Raw genomic sequence first — 23,795 nt, forward strand, 5'->3', positions numbered from 1 at the left:
CTACAGAACTTTTAACAAAACTGTCACAAATCTTTTATTGAATGCCCCTGCAAAACGACCTGGCCGCCGTGGAATAATATTTTGCAGTCCAAATATTGATGGAAAGTGAAAAGAAATGACAACATTGATTTGTTACAGTTAGCAAACAATAAAAGCTAGGTCCAATACAAATGTGAATAATCTTTGTCATGTCATGTCAAACTGTATCGGTTGTCACTGGAAGTCAGTGGAATGTAAAATTGCGCTTGTTTACAACACTGTTAATACAACATTTAGACATAGAAAATTATTGAAATGTCGCCAATACAGAATAAAGAAGTTTTATAATCATAAAACCTTTCCTTATTCTTCATTGAAAATTAGTATGAATATACTGCTTTTTGACGTACATCACCATGAATATAGCCTAATCAGCGATAATGCGACTGAGATTAAGTTTAAGTACATAAACAACGAAAATTTAAAAAGGTGTGATATTCAAACATCATCGCCTCGCTTCGTACGACCATCATGTGGTTTACTATTACATGATAAACTGTCATTGTGATCCCTTATGAATAACGTAACATGTATACAGGTGACGACAATAGACATATCATTGTTTAGTGGAGGATCATATGCTGCCCATACATTTGCGTCTAAAGGTAAGGGCTATACTGGTTAACTGTCTGTACATGTGATATTAACACACACCGCTTTTATCTCGCACACCACCTGGGCTCTCAGTTTAAGGTTGGCCCCTAGCGGACTAGTGAAGGGAAGATAACTTGAAAAAGATCGCCCATTATACATCTATTTTGGTTCGCAAGATTCCATGGAGTGTAAACCAAGACGTTAAAAGCAAACAGAGCCACGAAGAATGTAATGATGACCTTTTGTGACAACAGGGGAATAAATCACATCGGTTACATACACCTTGGAACTGCAATGAATCATTAGTAATGTGCAAACTTATTGAAAACGATTGCTCGTGTCCTTCGAAGACAAGTGTCGCGGCAAATTTGTACTTTATAGTGTTCTTCGTCAGGACAATGCTTGAGTTCACACCAGCCATGCTGAAGGGGCTGCTTTACGGGATCACACCGATCCAACGTATTCACGACATCTGTGACTAAAGTACATCGAGGTCACCTAATCAAGGTCACAGACAAAAAGAAACTCTTGGTGGTCAGAGATTTGATGAGGGGGGTTATTTGGTATCGGCTATGGAGGGTTGGTTGAGAGTTCAGCACCTCAAGCAATATCTAGTGCATCAAGTTAATTCCCTACGGCAGGTGCACGAATGGTTGAGACTCAGTTACCGCAAGTAACTGTGTAGAAGTGACGCCTTTCAGGCACACAAGAATCAAATGATCGTGTGTTTGAATCCCACATTCTTCCGGTAAGGCTCCTGAGTGTGTTAACCATGCCCGTGCTCTTGTGCTCTTTCATGTGGAAAGCAGGACCTTAACACATTTAACTTACATGCCTTCATGTAAATACTGCGCATTAAAATACTTCGCATTAATGACGTTAAACCACTGAACGCCCACATGCTAATACTCAGTTTGTCAGCATGTTAAATGCATAACTTCATCCAGCTCATCCAGCACCGACGGATGAAAAACATACAAGAAGAAGAAAGAAATGATGTTTACTGTTTATTCCCACCACTTTCCAAAACCAACTCCTCCCGTTCAAGCAGACAAAGGTGGATACAGGCGAACCATGGCGTGTGGTGGTTGGGGAGGGAGGGGAGGAGGAGGGGAGGAACAATGGGTTGGCATGAAGAGCGTTGGGAGAAGGGTTGGGGAATTGCAGAGGTCATGAATAGTGCGTGTTGGTTGAGTGAGTGAGTAAGTGTTTAGTTTTACGCCGCTTTTAGCAATTTTCCAGCAATATCACGACGGGAGACACCAGAAATTGGCTTCACACGTTGTACCCATGTGGGAAATCGAACCCGGGTCTTCGGTGTGACGAGCGAACGCTTTAACCACCAGGCTACCCGACCGCCCCGTGTTGGTTGAGAGGGGTACAATGGTTATCACCATCGTATTACCTAGGATCTCTGGTAGGGGTGGACGTTTTAACCACTTTAACCGAATACAGCCAGGTTCGCGACATCTTGATCACCCTGGACCATATCTGTCTTGTCTCTTGTACATGTTCCAGCACGGATTTGATATGATGCCTCAACATGTGAAACATGTGACACCAAAGCTGTCTGTGAACATGTGCACATATGTCAACGTTTGCAGACATTTTATTTATTCATGCAGACATCCGTATCGTTGATTTAGAAGTCAATTTTGAAATCTCTCAAGGGCGGTATGTCACAACATACCACAGAGAAGTCATCATGTCACGGAATCTCAAATGACAGACAGAATGATACGAGTGCCCAACCAAGCGGGAGGAATGTTACGGTGCACCTCTCAGCATGCAGAATGTTACGGTGTACCCCTCCACCTTTCTCCCATCCACCCCTTCCTCTCTCCGCAGGCAGCAATTTTACGGTGAACCTCCCAGCATGCAGAATGTTACGGTGAACCTCCCAGCATGCAGAATGTTACGGTGTACCCCTCCACCTTTCTCCCATCCACCCCTTCCTCTCTCCGCAGGCAGCAATGTTACGGTGAACCTCCCAGCATGCAGAATGTTACGGTGTACCCCTCCACCTTTCTCCCATCCACCCCTTCCTCTCTCCGCAGGCAGCAATGTTACGGTGAACCTCCCAGCCGACGACATGTTACAGCGCGCCCCATCACACATCCATGTTACGGTGCACTCCTCCCCGATGGCATGCAACAACCACGCCGGCTGATGGCCACCACGTAACAACCCCCACCTTGCAGTCACCACCTGACACCCAAATACCCTCCTGATGGTTGTAGTATAACAACCTGTGACGTTGCCATACGATAGTCACCCTGTAAAACCCTGTCATCTGGTGGTCACCATGTAACACCACGCCATATGTTGGTCAGATGTAAAACCATGTCACCTGGCGGTCAGATGTAACACCACGCCACCTGGTGGTCAGATGTAACATCCCGCCACCTGGTGATCACCATGTAACACTCGCCACCTGGTGGTTAGATGTAATACGCTGCGACCTGGTGGTCAGATGTAACACCACGCCACCTGTTGGTTATATGTAAAACCCCGTCACCTGTTGGTCACCATGTAACACCCTGCCACCTTGTGGTCACCTTGTAACGCGCCACCTGACGGTCAGATGTAACACCCTGCCACCTGTTGGTCAGATGTAACACCACGCCATCTGGCGGACACAGTGGAACAGCCCACCACCTAATCGCCATGTAGCATCCTGCATCATCGTGCCGACATCTCATCATATAAACATCACATGAGCAGTAATTGAGACAGCACAGTCATACTGACATACAAATACATGGGATATTGTCTGATCGAATTGTTCAATACAAAGGACTAAATAAAAGAAACGCGGCATAAATGAGAATATAAGTACAAACATACAAAGGTACAATTGATACTAACGTATACTTTTAATCTGCCATCACTTAGAACATCGTAATAGCATTTTCTCAATATCCACAAGCATCTGTCTTGAGAGAAATTATGACTGCTTAATATCTAATATCTTCCCTACTGTCTCATAAAATATGTAATTCATGTTGTGTAAATCTATACATCTTTCTTTAATGAACAAACCGTTGCTACGGTAACAACAGTGACAACTGTTACAGAAAAACGTAAGTAATGTGTTATTTTCAGATCGACAAAATACGTTAAACTTGTTTGCTTCAAGAACATCTTTTCAGAGCTATCAGGTTTCATGAGCACATTAGCGTCAGCGTTTGCAAACATCTGAACATACCTATTGCATGACAAGAAAAGGAAATAGGGAGATATTGCTCGTTTTTACAACGTGTGTTATGCTGTGGGCGAAGAAAAACGCCTCATCTTCAAGTAAGTAAGACATGTTTTCCATAATAACAACTGGATGCTTTTTGGCTTTGAAGCGAGTACTAAACCTCTTCAGTGTCATTTAAGCCTTTTCTGGATACTTAACTGTGAATAATATTACTTCTCATGAGCACTTAAACTTTTTAATATTACCGTAGATGTTCAGATAAAAATATCCAAAACCATCATCAATATCCTCAATGGATTCCTGTGTAAATACTAAAAGACGAATTTTCAGAGTTATTAATGGACGTTTCTGTCTTGAAATCAATATGCACGTTAAACCGGTCGTGATGAGGGATAGCAATGCTTTGATCCTGTGTCTTTTATCTCTGGCTGGCCAAAAAACTCTCTAATGCTCTATGATTACATGTACAATACGGTGCATTGTCGGATAAAATAAATCTGATGAGTGAAAGGATATAGTGAAGAAATCTAAAACCTCGTGTAGTTTGCATAAACTCTTCAGAGATGATATAGACTGTTGTACAAAGGGGAACGAATGCTTGACGGACATAAATTTGACATGATGGCACTTAAAGGTTTCAAATGAAACAGATACACTTTTGTATTAACAAACTCATGTAATGAAACAAACAATTCCCTCCTGATTGAGTCCAAGAGGCCTGGAGGTACCAGAGAACACGATTTTCAGATCAACGCGTTGTTGTATCGAAAAAATGCAAGATCAGAATTGCACATGGTTTGATGCTCTGATTTAGACCTCATGTGCAAGATCAGCACGCTCGGGATTAAATGGAATATTTAAGGATGTGTTTTGATAAGGAAAGGACCTTAAGGCAAGTCTGATCTTGCACCTTTGGCGTGTACAACATTTCTTCACCTATTGTCACTGTCACAATTGTATTATGTCACTGACTATATTCCACTGTCCAAAGCAATCGTACAGACACCATAAATCCAAGTCTTTTATGTGGTGCTTTTGAGCAAGCCTCTTCAATTTGTTGATGTCTTATTTTTGCCTTCAAGAAGTTGGCCAAGCATTAGCCACACATACACTATGGCGTCTTGTCACATCACCGAGTCGCAGGTGCTGTTATCGTGCACAAGAATTTCAAGCACCGTCAGCAAAGTAAACAGAAGCACTGGTTTGTCAAGCATCACCTGGTTAGTCATCATATGCTAGAGAGGGTGAGGGTGAAGCCGGAAGAGGCTGGACAGCTAGCAGCGGGGTGGGGGAGGCAGGTATGAAGAGGTGGGTGGGAGTCCAGCTATTTACGCCCCAGGTGTAGTGGTCGTCGACCCCCTGTTAACTGTGACAATTTGCAGTATTGCCGGAGCTCTGAGTAGGAACACCTGTGGTAACAACATTCGCAGGTAATTCCCTGCTCGCCGAATGAGCTTGTGCTTCGTTTACTAAGATAGGAGAGAGCATCCCTTTTTCCTAAAATAATATCTTTTATTCTGTTTTTACTATCTGAAATGAAAAGAAACACAGTGATGTCATGTTATTGAAAATACACTTCTTATGTAATGGGCTATTTAAGTTATTTAAAATTAGGCAAGTCCTGCGTCTGTAAACTTCTAAAAATCTTTAGGATATATCCAAAATGAATTCAGTCACTGACAATATCACTGACAATATCACTGTAAAAGCTTCTGTTTTCGTGTTTAGTTTTTAGTCGCGAAATCGAATTCAACTGAACTTGATTTATCATCAATGAAGTGTATAATGAACTGGGATTATGGAAAACAACATCTCAGGATGTCTGCCATGGTCATACAGACACTGAAACAAGCACATTCGAAACAACCCAAATCTACCGTAGTCCCATCTAGATTCTTTCAGTTTCAGATTTTTCTGCGCTCCTCCCTGTAGCATATTAAACACGATTTAACAAAATATGACAGTTTGCTTCTCCCTACCTTCGTCACTCCGCTTCCGGAACCACTTCTCTGTGTAACCCCCGTACACCCGACACACGAGCTCTAGCACATCAGGGAGACGCGACCCACAGATCCCCTGTGGTCCCTCCCTCTTTGTCTCTAGTGAACACGAGTGTTCCCAGTCTCCCAGCACCCAACCGACGTGCAGAAACAGAACACCCAGGAACACGAGGGGGCACCTTCCTGTCTTCAGCCCTTCCATTCCGCCTTGTACTGAGCAAGCGGACAAAGGCACCTGCAACAATTAATATATAATTAACCATATTGATCATTTGGGTATACTTTTCTTCGAATAAAACTCCAGCCTTACGTATGTGCACATTGTTGGATCATGACAATGCTTGTTCAGATGGGTAAAAATGTTACATAATTTAAAGAGGGTATTCTTCATGGGTTGGCATAGAATGGCCTCAGGATTACGTACGATCGTTTGATAGAGGACGGAACTGATGCAACAAGGAAGTGTAGCACGATGGTTGCTGGATATCATACCACACTGCACACATAGGTGTCAGCCATTGTTAAATGCAGCGAGTGCATTTATGGTATTATAACGTGTTGATGTCCGGATTAAATTATTTCAGGGTGAAATAATCCAACAACAAAGAAATATTAAAAGTTAATACTCGTATCATAAACGTAAGTAGGTTTACAAATCTCAAGTTACTGCTAAATATGTACTATGGCAGTACACCATTAAGCGAAAGTACAAAATCCAATGGCAGTTAAATAACAACGGGGGTGTAAAATATGAGTGAGTAAGTGAGCTATATGGCGGCGGTCTGTAAATAATCGAGTCTGGACCTGACAATCCAGTGATCAACAGCATGAGCATCGATCTACACAACTGGGCTACGATGACATGCGTCAACCAAGTCAGCAAGCCTGATCACCCAGATCCCGTTAGTCGCCTCTTACGACAAGCATGGGTTACTGAAGGCCAATTCTAACCCGAATCTTCACGGGTACGTAAAATATCATCACAACATGACGACGCAATAAAGAAATATGAAATGAAAAATAAGGGGAAATATGAAAAAAGGAGCCAAAGTAAGCCCACCATACTACAGACTATATGGTCTTACAGTATATCTGTAGGCACCCTAGCAAGATTAACACCATCTCTCTTGTCGAAAATGATTTTTGACACTCTTAGCCACTGATTAAAACGAACCAAATTATTAAAAAAGCATATCATTAAGGCGATTATTAAAAGGTTGTAGCTATAAACATACCTTGTAGTGGTCAAGAAGTCATTCTTAATTTAAACCCCCACAGAGGGTGACATGTTCTTGAGACCTAAACATTATACTTGGTACTCAACTCAACCTTTGTGTCTAGTCAGTGTAATTGTGTTTAGTCAGGAATTATTTATCGACCTAATAAGGGAATATCCACCTTTATGTTGTATTTATAACAATCACCTTTACCTGAAACAGAAAATCAATATTTCTCTCGAGTTTCATAACATTCCCTTCCTTTCGAAACTGTCGAGGAAACGAAAGTATACACTTCAAACTTTGATTTGAGCAAGCAATTACAAACGGTATCAAAATGTCCCTAGGATGATAATGCATATTTTGTTTTGTGATATTCGATCACTGATATAATGCAAGTAACGCCGACTATCATATCCCAATTCAAATGCATCCAATAGATCTTATTCCGAATTATCATTTGTTGGTTGTTTCATCCCCCATATACAATGGGTGTGTACTTCACCCGTGCATTCAGATCATTAACAAAAATAGGAACTGAAATTCATTTTGACCTGTATCGCAAATACTGTCATTTTTAAATTAGAAATTGAATACAATACCAAAGGTGAAGAACAATCTTGTGTTAATATGTCCTGGATAGAGAAACCGTTTAATAAAATTTTACATTCTATCTAGCTCGTTGCTCACTCATTCAATTTGTCAGTTCATTCGATGACAAAATCTATGAATACATGACACGTTTTTATGGATAACGCTTCATTTTATTCGTTATACGATGGAGGAGAAAGAATTAGCTCTGAAACATCGTATGAAGAATAAAAAGAAGCTATTATCGAGAAAACCGTGTCATGTATTAATGTTCGTCCAACTTCTAAATGGTTTTGAAGAACGACAGAATCTATGTATCTGGAAACAAGAAAGGCATATGTTTTACTCCGATTGACCTACAGGAATACAACACCTTAGGGACATTTACCAGCTGCCGGGTGAATGCCCTAAACGCTAGCTAGACGTGCACCGATTACCTGAAAGATTGGATAAGCGTTTCAATAATTAACGCTCGAGACGAATCGTTATCGGGTCAGAAAGAGAAGCACGAAACGTGTCGGTTTCGTGGTGAGTCTTATATTACCGTATACCATCCTCTTCATTGCTTTCCTGCATTTAATGTTAAACTGAAGACAGACAATGTATTTACACTTTGGCCTTCCTCTGCATTTCTTTCCCCACTTTTAATGCCAAACTGAAGACAAACAATGTATTAAACTTTGGCCTTCCTCTGCATTTCATACCGAGCTTTTAATGCCAAACTGAAGACAAACAATGTATTTAAACTTTGGTCTTCCTCTGCATTTTATTCCGCGCTTTTAATGCTCAATTGAACACATTGATCTTCCTCTGCATTTCATTCCCCACTTTTAATGCCATATTGAACTTTGATCTTTCTCTGCATTTCATTTCCCTGTTTGTAATGCCAAACTGAACCCAAACAATGTATGTTTACCCTTTGGTCTTCCTCTGCATTGTTTTCCTGCTTTTACAGCCGCACATACACATACACACGCATGCTGGACGTCGTCATATGAGCGAAATATTCTCAAGCACGACGTAAAACCCAATTTCACCTCACCTCACCTCCTGCTTTTAATGCCAAACTGAACACAAGCAATATATTTACGCTTTGGCCTTCTTCTACATTTCGTTCCTGTTTTAAATAAACCAAAATGTATTTAAACTTTGGTCTTCCTCTGCATTGGTTTCCTGCCTTTAATGCCAAACTGAAAACAAGCAATTTATTTACGCTTTGGCCTTCTTCTACGTTTCGTTCCTGTTTTAAATAAACCAAAATGTATTTAAACTTAGGTCTTCCGCTGCATTTATTCCAAACTGAATGCAAACAATGTATATTTTATTTTTGGATATTTATATAGCGCACAATCCACGCAACAAGTACATCCTCAAGGCGCTGGTATTTTTCCCCTCGTTCATTGGATGTCACTCTGATCGGCACAACGTATTTTCAATCTCAACTCCCTGAAGATCACAAAGCTCTTGCAGCCACTAGGCGCACCGAGTTAATGTGGCTGTCCCATCCTTACGAGGTACCCATTCACAGCTGGGTGGACTGGGACATACAGTCACAGTACTTTGTCCAAGGTTACTGCACGTTGATGTACCCGCAACTGTACCATCATGTACCAACGGATTCGTGGGTTCTTCTTAAGTGCACAAGGTTGTGTACTGTACTCTAGGTGTTGTGATAACACTGAAACGCTTTGGTCTTCCTCGTCATTGCTTTGCTGCTTTTAATGCCCAAATGAAAGCAAACAATTTATTTACACTTTCGTCTTTCTCTTCATTGGTTTCCTGTTTTAAATGCCAAACTTGATAAACCACAATGTATTTACGCTTTGGTCTTCCTCTGCATTTTTCGTTTTGGAAAATTTATGTTTGCTTTTTCTCAACACACGCTTTTTACTCTTTCAAATGAAGACTGAAAAACTGTCAAACCCAGAAGCGACGTAATATGGATTATTCTATCATATGTGGACATTAATGGACATTAGGATGTAAAACGACAACGACAGATAATAATTAATCTCCATTATCTGCAGAAACAGATTCCACTTGGCGTAAAAGGTGTGATTCTAGAACATTTTGAAAAGCTCTGATTCTAGAACATAAATCTCCTCTGGGGCCTATTGGGAGTATACTGACAACTAGTGTTGTATTGAATTACTTGTTTGATGCGTTAATGGAACTAGGTAACACACGATATAAGATTAGTGTTAGAAACACAGGATATCACCATGAAGCTGCAATAGATACAGACACCATGGGACTGATTATTGGATCATACAAAACAAACGTGGTTAAACCCAGTGCATAGGCGGATCCAGAGGTGGGTGTTGCAGGGGTGCGCACCCCCTTTCCTGAAAGTTTATTAAATGACCATTGAAACTCGGGTGAAAATGAAGTGCGCACCCTCCCTTTTCTCTCAATACACCCCCTCACCCCTTCTCAGAATGCTGTATCCGCCCCTGCAGTGCGTAATGCTTTGACTTGTCACACTGAAGATCCGAGTTTGATTCCCGTCATCAATAAACTGTAGTCCAGCAGACAAGCAAGCACGAAAGGGCGGGATCATAGCTTGAGATAATTATTTGAATCACTGAGTATTTGCTCATCCGATTCAGGCTCGCTGACTTGGTTGACATATGTCATCGTTTCCCATGCTCATGCTGTTGATCACTGGATCGTCTTGAGCATGTCCTGTGAGTCCTCTAAAATCACTCACTCACTACTCTTCCGATTATCGTTCCGATGCGTCTTGAAAGGTTTATCTGTAGGTTCTCAGGATATATGTACTCTCCAGGGATCAGTTTGTTGCGATTAGTTCAATATCCCTGCTACGCGTGAAGATTTGGGTCGAAGCGACTAAAGGGGAGAGGTGATCAGGCTCGCTGAGGTTGTTGATGCATGTTATCATTAAAATTACGTACATCGATGCTCATCGTGTCAATCACTGGACTGTTTAGTCTAGACTCGGTTATTTACAGACTGCCGCCATATAGCTGGACAAATGTGGCTTTGACCAACAAGCACACAAACGTCACAAAATATCATAACAAAATGTCATAAGAAAGGTTGTCGACTGTAATCATCTTCTTCGGTGATGACATGTTGTCATACATTATCACAAAAACTGTTCTATAATACATGGGATTGCGGATCAATGTATCACAAGAGACAGTAAGGGGCATGCATTTGTTACAACGACCAGACAATTGACAATTTTATAACAGCTTTCATCCAGTGATAAGATTATATGAAATGTTTGGGCATTGAGAGTGGTTTTCCCAAACAATATTCACTGCATACCTGGGGTCTGATGTAAATAGTGTTTGCTGTCCAAATGTTCCAAACATCTTGAATCGACCCGTGAAGATCCGTGTTGGAATTGATCTTCGGCAACACATTCTCCTAATAAAAGGCGACTAAGGGATCGGGAGCTCGGACTCGCTAACTTGGTTTCATGACATGGTTGATGCATGTCACCGTATCCCAATTGCGTTGATCGATGCTGACGATATCAACAACTGGATTGTCTGGTTCAAACTCGATTGAAATTTTCAAAATTTCGACAAAATTTTCAAACATCTTATGAACGCACCACCACTTCTCTATATCACTACCCCTACACATTACGCATGGGATGCACGTGCATAACACAGTAGCCCCATACACGTGCATGGGGTGTCATTCTTCATTTTTACGGTTTTCAAGAAGGTCGATGAATCACTGTAGACCATTAATTTTGAAAATCATCTTGCGTACACATGCAAATTTCACGCCATATACCAATCATGTTTCAAGAGCGATTACTGTGCAAACAACTATGGCCATAAGGAAGTGCAACTGGTGATGCTCTCTGCAAAACATTCATTATTATCATATCAACGTTTATAAACTCCGATATTTCTCCCAATTCTTTCAATCGTAAATTATAAATAAAGTTCCCCTACTTTTTGTAGAAGAGTATAGCTTAAATATTGCTGAGAGCGGTGTTAAGCTACAAACAAATAAATACAAAATATTTCAGCGTAAAATGCAGATTCAAGTGCTGTGCATATATCCATCTCTGCACAATGTATAACCTGTGAATGTCTAATTAACAATAAGCGATATGCTGCACTGTTTTAAATGCATGATTCATTACAGCAGGAGACTGAAGTCCATGTGTGTGATGTCTTCATTCGATCAGTAATAAAAGTGAACGCAAATGACTCAAACGTAATATTATTAAAATGATGTCGATGTATTTTGCGGAGTCTACACAAATACGCGGCTTATCCGAAGCTGTGCTGGTTGGTCATTCCAACTGTCTTGGCGTTGAAGGCAAAGAACCTTAAAAACGATTAAAGATCATATATCACAAGATTATAACAAGAGTCACCCTTGATTTTACGGTAATACTTGTCAGCACAAGGCATAATGACAAGGCACAAGGTCAAGACTACCTACTGTTTAAAACAGTGGTAGACATATTGGAAGAAAAGTGCATTTGGAAATAGATCCACACATGTAGTCCAAATTTCCCACTGTTTAAAACAGTGGTAGACATATTGGAAGAAAAGTGCATTTGGAAATAAATCCACACATGTATGCAGTCCAAATTTCCCACCTGTCAGACCGATGGCAGGGGGCAGTGGGTTTCCATGTCAACCTGACCGCCAATTGTCGGGTGTCTCGATCAAATGACACTGAGACAGTAGCCTGCAATGTCTTTCAACGTTAGATAAGGTCTTCTCAGCAGGGAAGTAGAAAATCAGAGATCAGTTTGAAAGTAATGGCTTTGTTTGATGTTAGGTAACCAGCATTAGTTTCCTTTCATAGGGGCTCCTCTCTGAATCTCCTGAAGTATTTTCATACGCGATGTCAAACCATGCTGGGTCACTCCTACCTGGATGTCAGGTGACACATGATTGGGTGAGTGAGTGACTGAGTATGATTTTACGCCGCTTTTAGCAATATTCCAACAATATCACGGCCGGGGACACCAGAAATGGGGTTCACACATTGTACCCGTGTAAGGAATCGACACATACTTGGACCTATAAACAGACATACGTTTGCTGGCCCGTAAAAGAAGTCGAGTCATGATCAATAGTTCTTACGGGTTTATTCTATTATAATCCTTTCAGAAAACTATCAGTCGACAGTCCTAATGACGTAACGTGTGAAGGTGAGGTAACAATCCAGAAAGTGTCGAAACATACGTAACGTCAGTTCGTGTCCTTCACGAAATGACGTCACAGTACTTCAGGGCGCTTTGTGAAATAAAACAATAGAACTTACAAAAAGGGGCTTTGAATCATAAAACGTTAACAAACGCCTTCATGAATCACTTGCTTGGATTGACATATCACAGATTTCATTCAAGGTTAATACTACCTGACGACACTGCATGTAGTAATAATATTGCTGTGCCAGCCAATCGAAGAGCCAGATCAAATCGGAACAGGCTTCGTGTTTCGAAAGAAGGATAGTGGAACGACCACTGCACCGAGTTATTGTGCAGTGTGTTAAGATGAAGAGTCCCTTGCTTGGATGAAGTCGGCTTGCCTGAAAAGTGAAACATGGGGCTTCTATTTTGCTGTTCAGGACGAGTCACTTACCATTTGTAACCGCCAGTGTTTGAATTTGCATCAAATTGTAAATAGACAATGTCAATTATGGAATTTAACAAAACTGTCCAACACCTTTTTGGTACATGCAAGGTTGACACAAACACAGTATGTTTAGAGAAATGATGACGTGGCTCGGTCCTGTTTTAACCGTCTTCGCCATGCTCATGGTTATTAATCAGGTCGATTCATGGGAGGACCAATGATATGTTGAGGGTGTCAGCTACCGGTTTTGCCATTTTAACTTGGCAGAAAATATATTCGATTCTCCAGCATGCATACATATTCCCCAAATGGACAATGCATGTAATCCTCCCGGGTACCCGTTCGAATGGCAATCATAACATTCATAATATGCTTGCCTGTATAGAGTCTCAAACACTTCAAACCAGAGTCCGACATCGTCGTAATTTTACTAATGAAACCAAAGAGTTTAGAATTTATATCACTGGATGTCATTTTTACACATATGTGATTGAGAAGACGTCTTAACTACCAAGCTGCCCGAACCCCTGAACATCCGGGTTACAACTGGTGTCGTAAGAGGCGACTAACGGGATCGGGGGTCAGGCCTGCTGACTTGGTTGACACAGGTCATCGTATCCCAATTGCTTAAATCGATGGTCATGATGTTGATCACTGGCTTGTCTGGTCCAAATTCGATTATTTACAGACCGCCGCCATATAGATTGAATATTGCAGAGTGAGGAGTCAAACAACAAGCAAAACAAAAAGTAAACTAAAGTACGGTGCATATTACCTCGCTAGAATATTCGATATATAGATGTACAACCTGATTTATCAACAAAATATACAGAAATTATGCACTTCACCCAAGCGTGCGCAGATATGGTAATCGAAGCTATATAGGCGTTTTCATCACGGCATTGAACAATCTGACGTGATCAATCACACTCATTTGTGCGCTGAAGCATATTTTGTCATGCGGCAAATGATGTAAGGGATCGAATATGATTTAATGTTGATGTACTCTGGCATGGGATACAGTAATAAATAACGGCTAAATATATACTGTGGTAAATGACCACAGTGCTAATAGTATTCATAAAGGGATATTTATCTCTGGATATATTTATCAATTTATCATTTATCACTGGATCAGTGTGCACTGATTTGTCATTCTCAACTTCCGTGGGAGTATACAACCCAAGTTGCTTTTGGCGTTGGAGGGTTAAGAGTCACATTACCATCTCATTCGAAAGGGTACCCGGAAGGATTACATGCATTGTCCATTTGGGGGACATGTATGCATGCTGTAGAATCGAATATGTTTTCTGACAAGTGAAAATGGCAAAAACAGTAGCTGTCCAAAATCTGAATTCCTTCGGGATTCTTCCAACATGAAGACAACATGGTCTCATTCTCTTTGGGGCGGTGGGGTAGCCTAGTGGTTAAAGCGTTCGCTCGTCACTTCGAAGACCCGGGTTCGATTCCCCACATGAGTGCAGTGTGTTAAGTCCTTTTCTGGTGCCCTCTTCCGTGATATTGCTGGAATATTGCTAAGAGCGGCGTAAAACTAACCTCACTCACTCTGATGCTCTGCAATTCTTATACATGCTGCGTTGAACCCGATTCACCCAGACATTATTCCCGAGAAGTGGTCAGTCTGGGTCCTTGAAAGGACGCTGTAGGAATTTACCAAACTGGATGTTAGACGCTGATGTTTCGCTGTACCCTTAAACAAGGAGATCCAGAAATATACTTGTTCTCCATAATGCATTATAAGAGCGGCATCGGGTGCTCTGGTATTGTTACAGTTTAATATAGGCCATCCTTGTAATATATTGATAAAGCATTATCGATTTGTCGAATACTTTCTATTGTTTGTTGATCAAGGATTAATTACAATATTCAGTGTAAAGTAAGTCGTTTCTATTTTGATAAGCGTCTCACTGATAGCATATCGACCGTATTGAGGGTAAGCAGTCCTTTCTCTGCCGGGGCAAGAAGAACGCATGTCACGCAGTCGCGTTAATTAAGCCAATAAACGTTGAGTAAATTACTTGTCACCCTGGTCGATGGTTACATCAAGCGCAGTGCGCATGCGCATGAAAGCCAGGGGCACACGTGAGATCTAAAAATAGTGATACCACATTTCCAGTATGTGGGTTTCCGGAGCATCTTGACAATCATGGCGCGATCTATTTTGAGTGGCTCGTTGGTTACTGATCTAATACATGCTTGTGGGCTGATCAAGTGACCACCGTGATGAAGGAGATCAAGGACAGATAAAAGTTTTTCCTCTGATCCGATTTTGGCAACGTGGGCGACGAACCATCATCGACCACCGTGCCATAGTCCGACCATTGTCAGTAGTAGCTATAGATGCTCTATCTAAGGCTTTGTACTTTCTTGTGGTCGTTTCCGTGCCTGGGAGACTCAAACCGATGATGGTAGGATTTCCTTTTTAGGACAAGGTGACATACAGAATAATAAGAGGGCTGTAAGCGGTCAACGCCAGAAAATAACCGACCTCAATCATCCTCGATACTTGGTTGGTTGGTTTGTTGTTTAACGCCGCACTCAGCAATAGTCCAGCTATATGGCAGCGGTCTGTAAATAATCGAGTCTGACCAGACAATCCAGTGATCAACAGCATGAACATCGATTTACGCAATTGGGAACCGATGACATGTGTTAACAAAGTCAGCGAGCCTGACCACCCGATCCCGTTAGTCGCCTTTTAAGGCAAGCACGGGTTACTGTTATTATTTCTAACCTGGATTTTCACGGGTTCCTCGATATTGGTTCCACTGTACGTAAAAGGCAAACTAGGACCATTATTAAAAAACAAAACATGCATGACACCTGGTGTTGTTGATTAGGTAGACTGTGTGCCTTACAGGCAGCACCCGTCATTCACACAGTAATAATTATTGCCTGACACACATAAATAATCAGGGGCGGTGGGGTAGCCTAGTGGTTAAAGCGTTGGCTCATCACGCCGAAGACCCGGGTTCGAATCCCCACATGGGTACAATGTGTGAAGCCCATTTCTGGTGTCCCCTGCCGTGATGTTTTATTTATTTTTATTTTTTTCGATAATATTTATTTTCCCAGAATCACATACAGTCATGTTGGAATGATACTTGCAATCCATGACACAAACACAGTAATATATACATGGATAGTAACAGGGCAAGTGATGTTGCTGGAATATTGCTAAAAGCGGCGTAAAACCAAAACTCAGTCAGTCAGCATAAATAAACATCATTCCCAAATGACACAGTAGAAGTGAGGTAAAACGGTATCTTGATTGCCCGTTCTGTTGCTATCTATATAGCTCTCGCGTTTTGAGATACCATGCGGATGTATTCTATATATACCCACCTCAGACAGATTATACTCCAAGCCGATCAGTTCTTGTTTTAGCCCCTTAGTTCTGAACACCAGGCAGGGTAACACGCTATACAACAGCTTATAGGCCTACAACAGTGGTGTGATGAGACTTGGGGATTCAACCTCAGACCTTCTCTTCTCCGAGCAGACGCTTTTTCAATGAGTGAGTGAGTGACTTACGTTTTACGCCGTTTTTAGCAATATTCCCGCAATATCACGGCGGGGGACACATGGGCTTCACACATTGTACCCATGTGGAGAATCAAACCCGGTTTTCGGAGTGACAAGCGGACGCTTTAACCACTAGGCTACCCCACCGCCCCCTTTTCAATGAGGCCATGGTGGCCGTTGTTAACATAATAGTTTGAATGTATGTGCTGAGGATAGCTATACATTTATACACTTGTTATAAGTTAGTTGATGGTGCTTTTAAGCTTAAGCTACTACTGCGCCTTAATATGTAACGCTACACAAACAGCAACACAGGTAGGACGGCGACGGAGTCGATGATTGTGAAAGATCGATACTTGCTGTAATCAGTTTAAGGTTAAACTGATCTAGCGCAACAGTTGCAAGAGATAACTATTAGGGGCAGTGATGAGTCATGGAACAGAACAGACTCCGACCTGAATAGTTAACAAGTTGGGATGAACACGATTAGTGATCAGTAATGGCTGAGGGGGTCAGGAAGTTCCTCTTGCGACGGCAGTTGGAACGACACGGCGATGTTTGCCGACTTCTTTGCCCGGAGCTTGGGAGAAGAAACGGTGCGAAAGGATGAATTACGAATCTGAGCTATATATCACCACTTTCAAGTGAGATTCGATTTTCTGTTGATGTCATTGCAGTTCTCTTATCCGGTTCATTAAAGCTTTTTCACTTTATGTTCTGAAGACCTACATGGTCCGCAGCTGCCCACGCATTCCCAGTGTCCAATTTAACTATTAGGGTCTTCACATACAGCACAACATAGATCAGACAAGAAGATGTGGAATTGGTCTGAGAAAATAAATTGTATTGATTTCAAAGTGGAATTGATGAAGTGAATATTAGAGCGTTGGTGTCTCGGTAAACGACGTCACGTCTTGCAGTGGTCGAATTCTACTGTTGAAGCTTATCGAAACCGGAAGTTAGTCGATACATCCGGGTAACATCAAGAGGACCTGTGATTGTTCAGAGGGGACTAATTAATACGATCAAAGGGATCAATGGTTTCTGTTGACAGTCAGCACACCTTATGAGTGGAGCTGATGGGAGGGGGGTTCTGTCGGAAGTCTTCATTCCGAACGTGCGTTGCTGACATAACCGGACATCACATATGGATCATGTCTATATCAAACACATCCTTGTTCGACATTCTGCTGTCAAGATTTCCGGTCCAATGGTCTTTGTGCTTAGAATAATCTCATCGATTATCATTCATATGACAACTGACAGGAATATAATAAGCACCATCTACTGGATGTTCTCAATATATGGACACAGTCTCGGGGAACCGTACACATACTAACGATTCATTATGGGCCAAACTTTATTCTCGGAAAGGTCGCCGACAGGTCAAACATGTGACAGAATAGTAAAACTGCACTAACTCAAGGATACTAACAACGTCGGTGAAAGTGAAAAAAAGACAGCGACATCTGAAACAGTTACTAATTGAGGTAAAGAATCTACAGGGTAACGGCACCTCACTTTTACAGGGACATAAAAATAGGCCAGAATTGTTAGGAAAACAACCTATGCGAGAACGTGGGCGTTTATCTGCGATACAGGCAGTGAGTACTATAGAATACTTGGGGAGCGTGACAGGAAGAGGTCCCACTTCCCTGACCCTAGCGTTATAACTGCGTTGAGTATTTAACTGCTTGATCTTGAACACTTTATTTCTGGAAATCCTTCCTCAAAATGACGCGGACGTCAGAGGAAACAACTAAAATGGCTTCTTAATACCGCACACGTGGTATCGAGTCTTTTGGGGATATATGTATTACATGTTGTGTCGTCATAGGCATGTTTCTTTTTTCGAATGTGTGGCTGAAGCAATGAATGGGTACCCGGTAGGAGGAGATCGTGACTCCTTACCTTTTAGTACCTTTTTGGCGGCTTGGGTATATATGTACTCCCCAGGAAGAGAGAATAAAAATCGAGTGCACACTATTATGTGGCGACTTGTGCATGCTTTCCGGTATTGAATCGATGCATTAGGAAAGAACACAATTATATTATCATTGTTACAACTATGTAAAGAATTTGTCAGCTGCTATTATTAGTATGATGCCAAATTATCTCCCCTTTCTTGTACCTGTCACAGCGTAATGCAGCTATCTATTCTATGCAGTACAATAAGTTTTAGATATGTAGTATTGCAATGATATAAAACAAATGCTTAAACATGAACCTCCGCATAGGATACACCATGAATTGCCAGGATTATGCCGACTGCCAAAACCGCGGGGAAAAGCTCGGTGATCATGTATACAAACGGGAAATTTCAACTTTTTTACACTGGGCCGTGGGCAATCATCTTCCAAGAGATAGAGTGGTAGGCACCAATGCATCTGGAATGTTCTAAACTATTCAAAGCCTGAAAGTCCGTCTATGTAGAGCAACAATTAAAAGAAATGTGTCAAAACAATACATATTACAACAAAATGCTAAACGAAAAGTTTTGCCAATTTCCTTGTTATATCGTCTCGCTTTTCATGCATGACAATCTTTTCCTGGTGTTGCGTACACGCACCGCAACTGATGGTGACAAGATAACGTTTCGTGCTTTAAACGCCTCAAGTCATAAACAGATTAGGGGTGGGATAGTCATCTACCCACAATGATATCGCCGACGGTACTCGTCCGTATTAGAATGACACAAAATTACTTCCCATCCTTGACACCGTCCCTGTCTCCAGCCATGAAGCCAACAATAGTGTTATCATAATGTAGCGGCCATAAAATTTCCGAGTCCCGTGCAGCGATTCGAACCACGGACCTTCTAATCCGAAGTCGGGCGCCTTGTCCACATGACCAAAGAGGTTAACCCCGTCAGCAAGCTAAGGATGTCATCTGTGGGATGACTCCACGCCCTGCTACATACTCCCCCGTCAACAGAAGGCACGTCCCGAGCCGCGTAGTTGGGTACGGAGACTTATTTTGCTCAAATTTGACATGAACATGCTCAGACGCACGTTGGGCGCCAATGTAGCGGCCATAAAATTTCCGAGTCCCGTGCAGGGATTCGAACCACGGACCTTCTAATCCGAAGTCGGGCGCCTTGTCCACATGACCAAAGAGGTTAACCCCGTCAGCAAGCTAAGGATGTCATCTGTGGGATGACGCCACGCCCTGCTACAATAACACTACTCATTACGCACTATCGCAATAACGCACTGCCCTTACTACTTCTACTTCTACTACTACTACTACTACTACTACTACTACTACTACTACTACTACTACTACTACTACCAACAACACTACTGCTACTACTAACAACAAACCCCTGAAGTCCGGGTTAGAACAAGTCCAGTGCAGACTCGATTGTTTATAAACCGCCGCCATATAGCTGGGATATTGCTGAGTGCGGCGTTAAACAACAAACAAACAATTCTACCAACAACTGACCCAGAAGGTCCGGGTTAGAATGAGCCTTCAGCAACCCATGCTTGTCGTAAGAGGCGACTAACGGGATCGGGTGGTCAGGCTCGCTGGCTTGGTAGACACATGTCATCGGTTCCCAATTGCGCAGATCGATGCTCATGCTGTTGATCACTAGATTGTCTGGTCCAGACTCGATTATTTACAGACCGCCGCCACATCGTTAGCATATTGCTGAGTGCGGCGTAAAACTAAGCTCTCTCACTCACTCACTCTACCAACAACAATACTACTACTGACACTGCTACTCCTCCTCTTCCTACTACTACTACCACTGCATCTACTACAACAACAACTACTAATACAGCCATTAAGGGCAGCAGAACGAAGAGCAACAACGCTCAGTCTATTACGAAACACTCAAAACTAAAACGTTTCCTTGATCTTAAAGTGTACAGTGCATGTTAGAGTTTTCGTGCAACTGCTTGTACAGGCTTTGATAAACGAGACATCCTGGACGTGCACGCACGGAAATAAGTGATTTGATCTTTGACGAGAAAGGAAAGGCAAGAGCTATACGTCTGACTGCTAAGCCCTTAGCGCAGTATAGCTGCACTCTAACAGAAAACGGAAGCTAAGCTGAACGCCTGTTCAATTAAATAAACTGCGACACCAAACTAAACAGCTCGAAAGGTTTTTTTCGTGGGACTGACATGAACACTTTCACTTGCCGACAATGGTATACCAGCACGACATAATTACCTCTTGGCATTTATCAATTATGTAGAAAGGATTTTAGTCTTGGCTGCAAATTCGATTTGCAGGTAGTCAACGAAATATACCTTGAGGGAAAAACGAATGGAAACAAATTGCTTTCTTTTAAAAACAAACATATGATAGCTCTGGTACTAGAAACAGGTCATGATATGGTATTATGAACAGGTCGGGTATTATGAACAGATCTTGGTATCACAAGGCAGATAACATGAACAACTCTTGTATCATGAACAAATCAAGTAATTTAAACAATTATTGAACATGGAAGGCATTTGTTAACTTGAACAGCTTTGGTGTATTACAGACAGGTGTGGTTCATGATCACGTCATGCACTATGAAAGTATCTGATACTACGAACGGGTCTGATATTATGAACAAGTGACGTTCTAAGAACAGGCTCGTTTTACGGAAAGGTATCGATCATGAACAAGTCTTGTTTTATGAACAGGTTTTGGAACGTGAGGAAGTCTGGTTTTCTGAACCCTCCGGGTATTATGAGCAAGTCTGATACTAGAAACAGGTTTGTTACACGTCAGGTATCATGAACACGTATGGTGTTATTAACACGTCAGACATTATGAACACATATGGTATACTGAACATGCCAGGTGTCAAGAACAGTTATGGTATTTTGAACACGTCAGGTATCATGAACACGTATGGTATTATGAACATGTCATGTATCATGAACACGTATGGTATATGAACATGTCAGGTAACATGAACACGTATGGTATATGAACATGTCATGTATCATGAACACGTATGGTATTATGAAAATGTCAGGTATCATGAACACGTATGGGTATATGAACATGTCAGGTAACATGAACACGTATGGTATATGAACATGTAACATCGTATGGTATATGTATCATGAACACGTATGGTATATGAACATGTCAGGTAACATGAACACGTATGGTATATGAACATGTCATGTATCATGAACACGTATGGTATATGAACATGTCATGTATCACGAACACGTATGATATTATGAACATGTCAGGTATCATGAACACGTATGGTATATGAACACGTGAGGTATCATGAACACGTATGGTATATGAACATGTCAGGTAACATGAACACGTATGATATATGAACATGTCAGGTAACATGAACACGTATGATATTATGAACACGTCAGGTATCATGAACACGTATTGTATTGTCGCTTTCTTTTAAAAACAAACATATGATAGCTCTGGTACTAGAAACAGGTTATTATATGGTATTATGAACATGATTGTCAGGAATTATGACCATAGCTCGGGTACTAGAAACAGGTCATGATGTGGTATTATGAACATGCCAGGTATTATGAACAAGGCTAATGCTATGAACAAGGCATTGTGAATAGGTCGGATACGATGAACAAGTCACTGCGAACACGTCAGGCATTGAGAAACGTTCACTCTCTTCTAACCAGCGGTGTTGTTTTGAAAAAGTCATTCATTTTGAAAGCCTGAGGTATTATGAGCAGGGCAGGTAATGTGAACCAGGCACTAGCGGGACTGGATATTGCCATAAATTAACATTTGGATAAAACTGTGAAATATCATGAAAAACCCATGCGTTTGATACCATGAACAAATCATAAACCATAAAGAACTCGAGATGATATAAAAAAAGAATCCGATTCCTTAATACATAGGATACAGCATACAGAGTGCAAAGTGTGCATAGTAACTGATTCGTCGTCAACAAAGTATCTCTTGTGGCTTATGAATTGTACTATTACGTTTACAGTGAGTATCGAGGTGATTTAATGATTGTCACATTCGCCCTACATCCCAACTACAGTGAATCTACAATGAGAAGTGTGAAACTGGCGTGACAGTCTGCACCTGGCACACTGACCACGTATATGCCCTCACCACAGAGCTGACAACACATGGTTCTTCACACCTCGGTTTCACTAGTCATAACATAGTTGTAACACTATGGGCTGTCCATTGTATGACACATGTGCACATTTATTGTACAAGAATCAAACCGGGGAATTATGCAAGGAGGAACTTTTTATGGTAAAAAATGAAATTTTACATATAGTGAGTATACATGTAGAACTATACTTAAAATCTCACCAATTCCGATTGCCAGCAGTGCGAGCACATTTGATAGAGGTGATACTACCTCGTTATAATGTCAATATGATATATCTTTGAAGTTTTTCTACTTCCATAACGCACCTTAAATAACACACGTGTAATTATAGCATGATACCTCGTTGGTGAAATGGAACAAATTTTAAAAATAATTTACTTTATAAGGCAATAGTATTTCTTAAGGACTACAGGATGTTAAGAAACTTGATGGCCCCACTTTTCACCTGGAAAAGAATTGCGGGTACATAAAGGGTAGAATGGTAAAAAGAGGTAAGAACACTTGTTAAAATGAAGAGCTACCTCTTTCTCTGTAATTCCCAAGAACCCAGCTTCATCTATGTCAGCTATGAAATGCAATCAATAGAAAACGGCACCTACCTTGGCTATGTGTGTACCGTGGTGTGACGGCGCTTCAAGAGACAGTAGCGAGGGCGCTCCCGAGTTTTATCGGCTCGTGGACCGTCACTGGGGAGGCTCCGCTGATACCGGGGAGCAGGCAGGCGTACTGCTGGAAGCACGGAGACTGAGGGTGATGCAGGGGAAAGACGCGCTAACGGGCAGCAACCACTTGCAGTTGTAGGTGGGTAGGACGGAGGGCAAAAGGTGGCGGGTAGAGGGTGACGGAAGGGGGTGAGTAAGTGACAGCGGGCGGCTACCTTCTCACCGGGATAAGGACACACAGGCCCCACGCAGCCTCGTTTGAGAT

General features: G+C 41.7%; 1 protein-coding gene across 4 annotated transcripts; it reads right to left on the minus strand.

The window, feature by feature from the left end:
* Positions 1-1,627: 1,627 nt before the first annotated feature.
* LOC124256453 (con-Ins Im2-like) lies at positions 1,628-23,795 on the minus strand. Of its 4 annotated transcripts, XM_046690446.1 has the most exons (5): positions 23,468-23,795; positions 5,818-6,073; positions 3,068-5,368; positions 2,531-2,983; positions 1,628-2,411 (listed from the first exon to the last, which is right to left on the minus strand). In XM_046690446.1, exons 2-3 carry the CDS (start codon positions 6,038-6,040, stop codon positions 5,163-5,165), a joined length of 429 nt encoding a protein of 142 aa, XP_046546402.1. In that variant the 5' UTR covers positions 6,041-6,073; positions 23,468-23,795; the 3' UTR covers positions 1,628-2,411; positions 2,531-2,983; positions 3,068-5,162. The 4 variants fall into 4 exon arrangements, 1 of the variants encoding a protein (XP_046546402.1); XR_006892922.1 differs by lacking the exons at positions 5,818-6,073; positions 23,468-23,795 and having other exon boundaries at positions 2,531-2,620; positions 2,711-2,983; positions 3,068-5,161; XR_006892921.1 differs by lacking the exons at positions 5,818-6,073; positions 23,468-23,795 and having other exon boundaries at positions 2,531-3,039; positions 3,096-5,161.

The sequence above is a fragment of the Haliotis rubra genome, unplaced genomic scaffold (assembly GCF_003918875.1).
Source record: "Haliotis rubra isolate DU_JTF1 unplaced genomic scaffold, ASM391887v1 Scf629, whole genome shotgun sequence".
NCBI classification, from domain to species: Eukaryota; Metazoa; Mollusca; class Gastropoda; order Lepetellida; family Haliotidae; genus Haliotis; species Haliotis rubra.